The sequence below is a fragment of the Bacillus rossius genome (genome assembly GCF_032445375.1).
Source record: "Bacillus rossius redtenbacheri isolate Brsri chromosome 9 unlocalized genomic scaffold, Brsri_v3 Brsri_v3_scf9_2, whole genome shotgun sequence".
Taxonomy (NCBI): Eukaryota; Metazoa; Arthropoda; class Insecta; order Phasmatodea; family Bacillidae; genus Bacillus; species Bacillus rossius.
Genome location: NW_026962013.1, coordinates 3,451,320 through 3,464,804, shown reverse-complemented (window position 1 = coordinate 3,464,804; position 13,485 = coordinate 3,451,320). Strand labels below are relative to the sequence as shown.

The 13,485-nt window shown below is 44.1% G+C and overlaps 1 protein-coding gene across 2 annotated transcripts in view; it reads left to right on the top strand.

The window, feature by feature from the left end:
• The window catches only part of LOC134542968 (reversion-inducing cysteine-rich protein with Kazal motifs), a 51,305-nt gene that overhangs the window by 31,527 nt on the left and 6,293 nt on the right, over positions 1 to 13,485 (top strand). For both annotated transcript variants that reach the window (XM_063387604.1, XM_063387605.1), the window contains exons 6-15: positions 1,549 to 1,735; positions 2,351 to 2,481; positions 4,031 to 4,271; positions 5,470 to 5,746; positions 6,252 to 6,535; positions 6,616 to 6,807; positions 7,685 to 7,886; positions 8,530 to 8,687; positions 10,098 to 10,225; positions 12,873 to 13,217. In XM_063387604.1, the coding sequence (XP_063243674.1) occupies positions 1,549 to 1,735; positions 2,351 to 2,481; positions 4,031 to 4,271; positions 5,470 to 5,746; positions 6,252 to 6,535; positions 6,616 to 6,807; positions 7,685 to 7,886; positions 8,530 to 8,687; positions 10,098 to 10,225; positions 12,873 to 13,217 (2,145 nt within the window). The remainder of the gene's footprint in view (positions 1 to 1,548; positions 1,736 to 2,350; positions 2,482 to 4,030; positions 4,272 to 5,469; positions 5,747 to 6,251; positions 6,536 to 6,615; positions 6,808 to 7,684; positions 7,887 to 8,529; positions 8,688 to 10,097; positions 10,226 to 12,872; positions 13,218 to 13,485) is intronic.

Genomic DNA, 13,485 nt, shown 5'->3' with positions numbered 1-13,485 from the left:
CACAGATTTGTAATACATAAACCTAACCTAATCATTTGTTAAAATGGCGAACTATTAGATCACAATGTCAGAAAACCCTTGTCAAAAAGTAGTTGTTTTTATTATTATTATTCTCCCTTTTATAAAAATTACTCACCTTAGTAATTACAAATTTATTATTTCAGAAGAACAAACATAAATGGTGTTTTATTTCTTTTTTCATTCATACATAACTTTCCAGTATATGTAACAGTCACATTGACTAGATTTTCTCATTGGTAGCATTGGAGAAGTTATCATTGACATTTCCGGCATTTAAAACAGACGTTTTTTTCACCTAAAAAAAAGAATTCCGAAGTCACCCGAAGGCATGTACTCGGAAATATTCGGGCATGTCGAATACTCGGCGTGAATCGTAGGCTTCCCAAGCGTCGCCCGCCGGAAACACACGTCACGTGCACGCCTAGCAAACACAGGGGTGACCAGAGTTCCGCACACCTCTTCGGTCCGTGACACTCGCTAGCTGCTAAGTTAAAACTAAACAACGGCTAGTTAACCACTATAAAAATAATAAAATAACTGAATCGAGCACGCCTCAAGTGGTCTCAGCTGCTATACTGCCCTACTATTCTCCTACGTGATTTGTAAAGCTAAATTACCCAGTGTGCGGCGTGATGTATCACATTCAGCGAACATCCTGCGTCTAATTTTTTTTTTAATTTCATTGTTATGTATATTCATTTGATTTACTGATAGAGTTAATTTCACAATGTGGGATTTTTTGGGCTATTTCCCCCCACTTTTCTAAGTTAGATTTGGAATCAATTGTATCGCACCCAAACACGGGAAGAGAAAAAAAAAAAAGTTCGTGTAACTCAGTACACGCGAAGTGAAACTTCTTGGGCAATTACAACCTCGAAAGTACATTCAGGATTTAATAAAAGTATTTAAATGATCAAAATGAAAAAAAGTTATTGCTAAAATATCAGTTATATTTTAAACGTAGCTAACCTAACCAAACAGAATATTTTCATAATTTTACTTACCTAACCTAACAAAATCATTAAACTGTTAAATTATTGGTAAACTACTTCAGATATTGAAATGCCATTTAACACAAAATGATTAGAAACAAGTGCTCTATGCTTTTTCGCGTCAGAAACGTTTCACAACAATGTTTCAACAATGTAAAAACGAATTACAATGATTAAATGCATGAATTGTAACGAAATAAATCAAAAGAAAGGACTGAAATGGTGTAAATGTTATCTACTTGAACATATTAATGTGAAATAACCGAAATAAACTTAAGCGATACAAATAGAACTAAAATAAATCAACACATACGGAAATGAGTTGAAACCTAATACATTAAACCAAATCACACGGTACAATAGGAATATAATGATTTGTAGCCACATGTTCACGGAAAACGTTGCGTTAAAATTGTGCCTAGAAATTTTATTCCAATCTCGCCAAAAGAATGTCACTTCAATACAATTGCGTGGCGCTGGCGGCTGTGCGAGCAAACCTGCGGACGGCGTGCTGAGGCGAGGCGTGTGTGCGCAGCTGGGAGACGACTGCTGCCGGCGAGCCACGAGCGGCGACTGCGCGCAGGCGTGCCGGGCCGTGTTCAGGAGCCGCCACACGCCCAGCGCGCAGCTGCGGGCCACAGTCACCGACAGCTGCGGCCCGCGCGTGCTGCAGTGCGTGGCCAACTTCACGCACCTCACCACGGCCGACAACCCGCTTGCTTGTGAGTAGTGCTCGCGCCTCACTTCGGGAAGCCTTCTTTTCACAGTCGAGAGAGCCAAACGTCCGATCGTGCATCTTCGGTTTTTTTTTTGTTTCATTGTAAATAAATATGGCGGTGTTGATAAAAGGATACTAATGGTCAATGAGGTTAGGTTAGCTACATTATAAATACTTTAAAACATTGTGGATGGTTGATTTGGTTAGGATAGCTACATTAAAGATACGGGAAAAAAGTATGAACTTCGGGTTTTGGCTCTCTCGTCTGTGAAAAGAAGGCTTCCCCTCACTTCACTTCATTAATTTTTGGTGGCCTACAGCGATGTGCCAACGGCCATGAAGCATTTTTTTTTCATCACCATATCATCGATCAGATTATCGTTCGTAGATTAACGCACATGCCTTACCCGGGATTCAAACCCAGAACCCCTCGCTCCGTGAACCGATGTGCATCCGACCACGTTACGGAGGTCGGCTTAGTAGAACAATATAGGAAACTCATGCCTTTTAACGTGGCGAACGCCGGCGAAACCCGACTGCAGCGATCCTGGCGGCTCGGCCTGAAGAACGCCTGCGAAATTCAAGTTCCCCTGTACTGCAATGGGTGATGTGGGCACAGATCTCCACTGCTGCGAGCTGGCGGAGCGCAAGGAGTGTCGCAGCGTGTGCCGCGCCGTGCTGCGCACCAAGACCACCAACCAGGAGATAGTCGACAGCTTGGTGGAAGAGTGCGGCGACCCTCTGCCTCACGTGAGTGTCTCTCTCCACAACACAGCACAACCCAACACTAATAAGCGAGAATTTAAAATTGTGATTTAAATGTGATTCAATAAAAGATGCACTATAAAATAATTTAACTTTCTAATCCATTCACTTTTATGTTTTTTTTATGAGATTTTTTGTATTAATGACATTTAATGAATTTCAAACATTACATTTTTTTTATGATTTGAATTAATTTTAGTTAATTACTACATAGTTCCATGATATAACTTGCATTTATGTGCTATATGGTGTAATAACTTGCATTTTGCTGTTATGTGGTGTTATTTAGGTTTTATCACAATTCACCATATTATCATGTCCCTAAAAATTATGCAACTAACCAAGCTAGTGTAAGCTGCACATTGGTCTACATACATACCAAATTGCCACAAACTTCCAACTGGGAGGTAAGTTTGTGAACCAATGGCCACTGAAGGCATTCACCCTGCTCTAATGGGTTTTTGTTTCTTTAAGTACAGATATGTATAATTTCTTTCTACGTTTATGTTCATTAAGTAAGTCACAATTTTTGTCACAACTACAGAACTGTCAAGAGTGTTAATATACTACTCTTAATAAGAATTTCAAATTGAACAAAGATAAATAAATAATTATTAAATTATCAAAGCAATCCTACTTTAATAAGTATTCTTCACAATTGGATACTGCTAAGAATTACTACAATTTTTTCCTCACTAAAATTTTCAACAAATTAGAAACTAGAAGCTGTTCTAGAATCATTTATGATTCTCGACAAAATTAAAAACAAAAAATTTTCTATTATTATTTGGCAAAAAAACACCCGTTAATTGATCAGCAATTCAATACAATTTTGTGTGCGGCTTTTACCTTTGATTGAGTGTGTGCCACTGAATTTGTTGATTCTCATGACGTACAACTTGCCACACTTGCTACAGCTGTCAATCCTGTCATCTCAGTCCAGACACGAGGCCAGTGAGGACACAGCAGACTATAATGTAGCAAGTAGCTCGGCTTCTGGGTTGTAGCCGTGTCCTAGGCAAATAATTCACCGACGTTTCGGCCAACATTGCAGTCACCATCATCAAGGGAGCAGTTAGGCCAACTTTTTAGTATGAGGGGCGCAACAACAGGGGGGGGGGGGGGGGCAAGGGTATTTCCCCCCCCCCCTCTCTCTCTCAAACCTTGAAGTGGGGGCAAGGCAAATGGGGGCAAAGAAAGTGCTGTGTAATCAATTTTTAGAGAATAAATCTGCTATAATAGCAACATTTTCCACCTTGAAATACAAATTTTCCCTGGGGAGGACCCCCGGACCCCCCGCTTCAATAGGGGGGGATCGATGATTCTTTATAAAAATGTATATTGCCCCCCTTTGGAAAGTTTAGTTGTTGCGCCCCTGGTCAGTAGGTAACTGCTCCCTGATGATGGTGACTGCAATGTTGAAAGAAAACGTTGGTGAATTATCCGCCAAGGACGTGGCTACAACCCAGAAGCCAAGCTGCTTCAGACACCTGGCCAGCGAGGACACGGTGATGCGGCCGTCGTGGCCTTGCAGGACCGCCTGTGGCAGTGCTTCCTCAGCAACCCGGCCCCTGTGGAGGCCTCGCGCATCGACCGCCTGGGCATGGACTCGGCCAAGATGCACTGCTGCGGCAAGGCGGTCGACCAGGACTGCCGCCGCCTCTGCGTCCGATCCTTCTCCAACGAGTGGTCGCACCTGTGGGACGACTTCAGCAGCCGGTGCCTGTCCCCGGCCCGCATCTCCGAGGACGCGCTGCGACACTGCATCGACGAAGGTTGGAGCACGACCCTTGCTGTTGGGCGAGTTCAGTGGCAGGGTTGAATGTTTAGGGAAATTTCATGAAAAGTCATAAAAAACAAACAAGTTTTGGTCAATTTTTTTTGTTACCACGAAGTACAATGTGATCTGCAGCACATGTTATGGGGTATCCCAAAACACTTTTCCTAAAAGTATACCCGAACACCCCAAATATCTCCGAGCCTGAGCCTCGTCACAAGGAGGGGAAGAGAAGCGACCAGCGACCTTGCCTGTTGCTGGAATGTCAGGGATGCGCCCGAGCCAGAAGGTCTCACCCGAGGGAGTGACAGCGTGTGTGTGTGTCTCGGACTCTGCAGAGCAAAGGAAAACATTGACTTGCCGAGTTACATTTTTACTTGTGCTTGGTAATTTCTGCAATGCCATCCATTTCTCTTGATGACAAGAGTGCACTATCATCACTGCTATCACTGTTAATACCGCCTTCCCCAATCACTTTATCAGCACCTGATTGCACAGTACCGGTTTAGTGTTAGTAAATTAGTTCCTGTTCAAAACGGCACGCGTCCTTACACACTACGTAAATATAGTCATACAAAGTTTTATTGATTCATATTAAATCCAAAAATTAATTGCAATTTTTTTCATCACTCCCCGTCAGGGGCGCAACAACAGGGGGGGGGGGGCAAGGGTATTTCCCCCCCCCCTCTCTCAAACCTTGAAGTGGGGGCAAGAAAACGGGGGCAAAGAAAGTGCTGTGTAATCAATTTTTAGAGAATAAATCTGCTATAATAGCAACATTTTCCACCTTGAAATACAAATTTTCCCTGGGGAGGACCCCCGGACCGCCCACTTCAATAGGGGGGATTGATGATTCTTTATAAATAGGTATATTGCCCCCCCCTTTGGAAATTTAGCTGTTGCGCCCCTGTTCCCCATGATAAGCGTGAATAGTCAAGTTTCTTGAATTTCCGCTGTAATGACACTGACCAGCAGACAATTGCGGTTTGGGTGTTGCTTAAAACTATTCGTGTAGAGTTAAAAATGAAGTCTGAGGTAGAAAGTCTGGTGTAAGTCTTTGAAATATTTTGTTGTTTGACTTTAGCCCTGTATATTGAAAGACAATGAGGATATCTGAAATGATAAATGTGAGGACGCAGTGCAGGAGGGTGGAGTGTACCCGAGGTGGAGGCAGTGGGAGGGGGCGTGTTGCGCAGTGGACGAGCCGTGCGAGCTGGGCTGCGACGGCCTCAGCTACTGCACCAACTTCAACAACCGGCCGACGGAGCTGTTCCGCAGCTGCGGCCAGGCGGCGGACGAGGCAGCGCGCCTCGACGTGGCCCTGTGGCGGCAGGAGGGACGCCTGCAGCTGCCGCAGCTGCAGCTGCCGCTGCTCAACATCTCTGCCTGCTCGCCGGGGCTGTGGAAGGCCGTCGCCTGCGCGCTGCAGCTGAAGCCCTGCGACCGCTACACCCACGTGGACCGCGTGTGCAGGTGACCGGAGCGGTGGTCCTCGTGGTGTGGTGGTGTGGTGGCGTGCCCATGGGCGTCGCAACCGGGGGGACGGGGGGAGACTCTTCCCCCCCCCCCCCAATAATAAAAGTATTCAATTTCATCCCCTCCAATAATATATTTAGTTTTGTAGTTATATTATTAATATGATTTCTGTGATATAACCCATATGTTGCGCATGGTGCATTTAGTCCAATCGTGGTAATGTGAGCACTGTGTTTTTTACAAATTTGTTCTCTGAAAATATTTTTTATAAAAAATAAATTATATATTGCAACCAACTATAATTAGAATATTAAGGAAAGAAAAATGCCTGATAAACCACCTTTTTGCACCTTTAAACCCCAAATTTTCCCGGGCCGCTTTTTTCCCAGGGGGTGGATATTCCTCAACAACTAAATCAATTGCAGTCCCCCCCCAAAAAATATATCTTTGCGACGCCCATGGCGTGCCACACGTGACACGGGGGACCGCGGGGTGTCCGCAGGAGCGACTGCCTCGAGCTGCTGGGCCGGTGCGTGGACTGGGGCAGGCTGCACGCCACCAACCACACCACGCGGTCCCTGTGCGCGCTGCTGTCGTACGAGGACCCCAGCATCCCGTGCATCTCGCTGGCCCGGTTCCTGCAGCCCAGCGGCGCCGCGCGCGAGGCGCCCCGGGACTCGGTGACCTCGCCGTGCCGACCCTCGCCCTGCAACAGCTCCCAGGTGTGCCTGGTGAACCACGACTGCTCCCCGGGGCGCCGGTGCGCCCCCTACTCCTGCAAGCCAGGTGCGTGCTCCGCAGTCGCCACATGTGGCTGGAGGCCGTAGGCCTGACTCCTTGCTCTGTGACTGTGTGTGTGTTGCCAGGCTGCAAGCTGGGAGAGGTGTCCCAGTACATGGTGCCCGCTGGGACCCTGGTGCTGGTGCCTCTCAGCAGGTCGGGTCTGCTCAGGAGCTGCCACTCGGTGTGCCAGTGCTCGGCCAGCGGAGCCATAGAGCACTGTGAGCCCCTGCCCTGCATCCAGATGGACTCGTGCCTCTACGGCATCTACAAGATCAGTGAGACAGAGTTCTTTTGTACTCTCAGTAAACTCTGCAATATGTTCTGTATGTTTTGAGCGACTCTTGCCCGAGAAGTTTATAAAAACAACTACAATGTACTTTTTAAATGGACAATTCTTTTGTAACAGTACATATGACTAACTATAAGAAAACTAATTTGCATATATATATATATATATATATATATATATATATATATATAATGTTAGGAAAAATTAGATTTTTAATTGAAATATATGTCATTAATTTACTTATTAAAATTTTAATTTAAATGATAAGTAATGTTAACTATAAATTTTTATTGTTTTTGTCAAAAGGTTTTAAAATATTGGTATCTCCTTGGTTGATACTTTTAATTTCTTGTACATTTTTTTTTTTTATTTTGGCCCTTTGAGACATAGGTTCAGATTCAAGGGGTACATTCGAAGTTCTCTTGGGGATTCCAATTCGTGATTTGGATTTTAGAGAATACGGATTTGACCCAGCCAGTGGCGGATCCAGGGGTTCACCTCGGAGGGGGCACTCTAGGATTTCAGAACAGCCAGAGAAAAAAAATGTCTTAAAATTACTAAATTTGTATTTAATCTACTCACACTACACATAACATCCAACCACCAGATTATACGATACTACAAGAAACTCGTTTATTATATTAATATATTTTAATTGGTTTCAGAAACAATCATTTTATGTCGGCAATATTAATGTAGCAGACAACTGGTTTTTCGGGGGGGGGGGGGGGGGAAATACCCCTGGTGGCTCCCCTTGGATCCGCCACTGGACCCAGCACTATTTTTTTTTTTTTTTTTTTTTACGTGATAAATGTATGTATCACAGAGAACAATTTGAACGTGGGAGACGTGTTTGTGCGCAGAGCATGGGGTGACGTACCCCACCGACTGCAAGGACGTCAGCTGCTACGCCGGGGAGCTGACGTTCAGCAAGAAGAAGTGCAGGAGCTCGTCGTCGGAGGGCGTGGACCGGGACTTCACCAGCTTGCCCTGCAACTGCCCGCCCTCGTACGAGCCGGTGTGCGGCCGCAACGGAGTCACGTACCCCAACCCCTGCCTCGCCAGGCGAGTCAGCCCTGTTCCGACTTCCGAGGGGACCGCGTTAACAATCATCCCCAGAGACGTGATTGTACCTGAGGCGGGAAGCAAATGGGGACCCTTTCATTCGGAAATCTTTCTGTTTTTAATTTTGTTTCGAATCAGTCAAAAATTACTTCGTTTTTGGAGAAATTAGTATCATGGAAACATTTGTCATATTTTTCGGTAACATGCTATCTTTTTTTAATAAACAGATTTCATAAAGAAATACTAAAACCAAAAAAAATCTTGTCTCGCGTCGTCATCAACCATCCAGCCCCTGATTATTTTGCCAAACCACATTTCATTGGAGTGCGTTGCTTCCGCCACAAGTTCATGGTGAGTGGTGAGGATTCCTTGTTATTTACAATATATAGCACATCATATTTTTATTTGAACACTCAAATTAATTTCTCATGTGTTTCAGCTGTATTACCACGTATGTAACTACGCACCTTTCAGATTTAGGTACTTTATTTTCTTAGTGCCCCGATTTTGGGTTTGTCACCGAACTTGGTTGATGCTGCGGTGTTTTATATTTTTTTTTTTGTTACTAGTTAGATGTTAACTGTTTGTTTTGTTTCTCCCTCGTGTCAGGCCTCGCAGAGACGGACTAGCTCGTGTGCTGCAGGTGCAACGGTCTGGCGGACTCGGACTTCAGGTTCCAGCCGTGCTCGAGTACCAACCCGTGCGACCTGAAGCCGTGTGGGGAAGGCCAGACGTGCTACGTGGCGCGCAAGGCGTGCCTCTCTCTGCAGCAGGGCGTGCCGTGCAAGCAGTACATGTGCGGTGAGTGCTTCCCGTGGAGCAAAGCCCGCCGCCAGTTTCTTTACCGACCGGCACGGCCGCTGACAAAAACTACAAGGCATGGAATAAACCTCTTACCGCCTTACGTCATTAGCGGAGGTAGGGTGATGAATATACCAATTTAGCGACCAAATTAATTTTTTTTTACATAAAAGAAGCTACCTGGAAAACATTTCTTGCAACTTATGTTTTGTTAGTTTTAAGAAACTAGGCTGGCTTTGTTAAACTTTTAATTTATACTTTATATTGTTCGATGAGGGAAAATACATGTCATGAAAGTATAGCCCAAATTAATTAAGTGAGGTTTACTCATTAAGTACTATGTACACTTTTTTTCTAAATTACAACAATCTAAATGACTGTCCACAAATTAATCACACCTTCATAAGTCTACTATTTACTCTCCCCACCGGAGCTCGGTTTGACAGTAGCGCGCTCCACTGTTGTCTCTTACCGCACACCTTGGTCCCAACACACAGTTCTGCACTACTCGCTCGTTACTGCCATACCGTCCCCGATGCTCCGATCTTCGCACGTGAAGCCGGTCGCTGGCCAAGAAGTCACTCACCTCTTCACTTCACTCTGCAGCTCACAAGTTGACAGTTCGGCCTCTCTTTATACATCTCGGGTCGCCTCATGACAACGTCTCCAAAGTGTCGCCTTCTCAAAGTCCCAATGACTTAAAACTACAAGCTGCGAGACAGTAAATAATTTTACGTGATGACTTAAAGCCTAACCATAGTTAGCTTTCCTTACATAATTTATTATACGGTAAACAGGTGACTAAAGGACCAGAAAAGATGTGGTTGATTAAAGTTCAACGTTGGGAAGTAAAAAGAAAGCGGGCGTGTTCCGCCATCGAGGCCGGCTACTGCTAGGGTCGAGTCCGTCGAGTTCGGACATCCAGTCTTGTCAGGAGGTAGACGGAATTTTATTTATTTATTTATTTATTTAATTAATTTGTAAAAGCCTACCAACAGTACAAGACTCAAGGAACAAGCACAACAAATACACAAAAGACAAAACATGTACAAAAGGACAATACAAATAGAGAAAAAACAAAACACGTAGATAAATAAATTAATAGGTTACACCAAAAAAAAATTACACAGAATAATACAAAAAAAAGTAACTACAGAGTAAAACTAAAACGGAGTAATGCAGAATTAATATGGGACTGTGTAGTACTGTATCTAGTATGTTTTGGAATAGTAAATGAATTATAAAAACAATACACATATTGTTGTTAATATTTCAAGTATATGTTTGAGTAAGTAGTGCGAATGTTAGGCGAATGGCAACATTGCAAAGAGTGCGAAGCCTGGATCGGCGAGACGCTTGTGGAAGCCGGGGCGGAGCGAGAAGTGCAGCGGCGCGACGTGCGTGTTGCAGTGGACAACGCCGTGGCGTGCCCGGAGGTGCCCTACTCGCCCGTGTGCGACACGGAGGGCCAGGAGCACCCCAACATCTGCTACCTGCGGCAGTACGGCCGCGCGCTGGCCTACACCGGCCGCTGCCTGGTGGGTCGTGTGTGCTGGACTCTCTCACTCACTCTCTCCCCCCCCCTCTCTCCTTCTCTCCAGCTCGCTGTGTCTCTGGCACACGCTCACGATCAGCAGAACACGCTTCCCTCCTGCCCAGCGTGTGTTGTTGGCGGGCTCTACCGCTGTTCATGGGCGTCGTCGGGATTTGAGGACGAGTGGAGCCAAATGAAGCTATAAGAATATACTATATTTTTATAGGCCTGTTTCTGGGGATCTGGAGGGGACGGAGGGTTATAGAATTACAGCGGAGCATCGATTATCTTAACTAATAGGTAACTGGGGATATACTGATAAACAGTATTTCGGATAAGCGATCATTATTCGGAAAAAAAAAAAATACTAGGGTTATGTGAAGTACGGTGAAACAAATAAACAGTGATGATAAACACAAATATGTATGTATTTTGTACTACATTGCTCACAAAAGAACTAATATGTAAACAAATTGCAGTACAGGGCCAACGAAACAAAGAACCAGTTATGTAAGAATAAAATTATCAAAGATATCTGCAGTAAATAAAAGAGTACTGTAGGTCTATATGCATGCACTACATGCACATTTGAATTAATTTATCCTTCTGGAACGCATTTGGTTAACCGGTCGTTCGGTTAACCGAGGTTCGGACAGTCAATGCTCCACTGTATTCCAAAACCCCCCCCTTTTCTACTGAGTTTGTAGTCTGGTGTCCTCACCCAGAAATTTTTTTTAAAGGGAATGCCTTAAAAAATAATTTTTGTCCCCCACCTCTTATCACCTTAAATGCTTTTTCAAATCCTGAAATTATTAAATAAAAAGTGACTTATGAAAGGTAGATCCTTACGCTATGTACTACTGATTGTGTTTGATGAGAAGTCTACTCCCTAATTTTGCATATTCAGTTCTCATACTTGACCCATACATCACTCTTTTTACGCTGGCTTATCAGTTGCTTTAGAGATCATCCATGCCCCCTTCCTGCCCATGTTCTTGACCATATCACAGAATAAATCTCCATAAATAAGATCACTGCAGTAGCAGAGAATAATTTCCCTAATTTGAAGTTGGTTCTTTCACTTGAACCTAAGGTAAGGTTTCCGAATGCAGAAAAGGGATATGCACACTTGACTCCATTGCATTCATGCACTTACAGTCAACATCTTGTGAACAGATGTAGTACGTGAGAGACAGTGGTGACACCCCATTGAAACCCCCCTCTTTTGCCCTATTTTCACTATCATTCCACATACCCACCATGCTCCTCATGTTCCGCACTACATCTTTCATTTCGTCAATTCGGCACAATAGAAAATGTGTAATCTACATTTATATGATACTGTAGGCTATGTCATGTTGAATACTACAGTTTATTTAATATTATCTGTGATCAAAAATTTGTTGGTGTTAGGCCTGTGTGAATTACTTGTTTGTTTTGTTTTTATGCGAAGCAAATATTAAATCACACTTTTAAAATATTTGTAAAGTAAAAATTGAATCGTGAAAATTGTTCTTGGCGAAGCTGCATTACACTTATTTTACAAATTACAAATTGAAGTAAAAAAATTTTTTTTTAATGTTTGTAATTTTTGAAGTAATTAAGTTATTACTCAACTGGGCTATTATAATGTAACAGCATTTAGTAAATGTTATAAAAAAAACATGCATAGCATTCATAAAAGAAAACGGAGTGCCACCAACTTTATTCAAGCAAAACAAAGACAACAAAAAAAAAAACTAAAATATTTATAAGCGAAAATTAGGCTTCCAACGGTTTAAAGCTTTGCAAAAAAAAATGCAATGATTCACACGAGACGTGAAGCTTTGCATACAACTGGAGCTTCAAATAAAATGAATAGCAAACGTCCTGGCGAAGTCAAATTTAACATACGCACAGGCATGCAAATCAGGAATCAGCGATGCATGCCAAACAAAAGGTGTGCATCTCGCACGGGAGCGACGTAACGTATCGGTAGTATAAAAAAAAGGCCTAGATCATGCGCGGAATAAACCTATTATTGCCTTACGTCATTAGTGTAGGTAGGTTGATGAATACACTAATTAAGCACCCAAATTACATTTTTTAATACAGTTTTTTTTTTTTTATATATATAAAGGAAGCTATCTGGAAAACATTTTCCTCGACATATTATTATTGTTGATTGTAAGAAACTAGGACTTAATACATAGGTGCCCCCCCCCCCCCCCCCCCCGCCCCGAAATTTTTTATGCCATATTCTTAATGATTTACTCAATTATTTTATAATATTATACTTTTTTAGTATTATATTTTATCACATTTTGCATTAATTAAAACTGATTTCCAATAATAATTTTGGTCATGTCAGGTAATGTTTCCATCCTGAACCGACGGATGCCAAACTGCTTTTGTTGAGGAAAGTTTGGGGTTTGCCAAATTTGATTTACAAGATCCCTTTCAATTATCAAAGCACCAGAAACGTATTTTCACATTAGAAGCTAAAATCATGTACATAATATATACATTTTTCTCGTCTTTCAACCACAACCACCCATCCCCCCCCTCCCTGAAATTTTAATGACGCAGTCTGCGTCGTTCCCCCCCCCCCCCTTGTGGGCACCCCTGCATTAATACTCGACATCGCTGAGTGAGGTACGTGGCGGTTGCAGACGAACTGCGCCCGCGAGGGGCCCGTGTGCGGGGTCGACGGGGAGACCTACGGGTCGCAGTGCGCCGCGCACGCCGCCCGGGTGAGCGTGGACTATGCGGGGGAGTGCCGCGCCGTGGGGCTCGTCTCGGAGGAGGCTCGGCCGCAGTGCGGGGCGGCCGTGAGCTGCCCGGCCCCCGCTCCGCCGGGCTGCCCCGGGGTGACTCCCCCCGGGGCCTGCTGCCCCCAGTGCGGCGGCGCAGTGCGGCTCCTGTACAGCCGCAGGCAGGTAGACCGCCTGCCGCGCCGCGCCGAGGCCGCGCTGTCCGTGTCGGCCGTGCTGGCCGCGCTGGAGCGCCACGTGCAGGTGACTGGCCCTCTCTCCTTCGTGCCCGCCTCGGGTGAGCCTTGATATGGCAACAACTGTTAAAGAGGCTGTGTGTATTGGATATTGCGTTACAAATTTTTCTATTGGAAATATCATAAACAGTGGAGATACAAACTACATACAGTACTGGGAATTTAAACACTTAAATTTAAGTTATTTAACATCTTACCTCGCTGACAACAGGGATTTTGATTTTTAGACCTTCTATCCATGAGGAATTTAAATAACAAAAACTAGGGATGGGTCG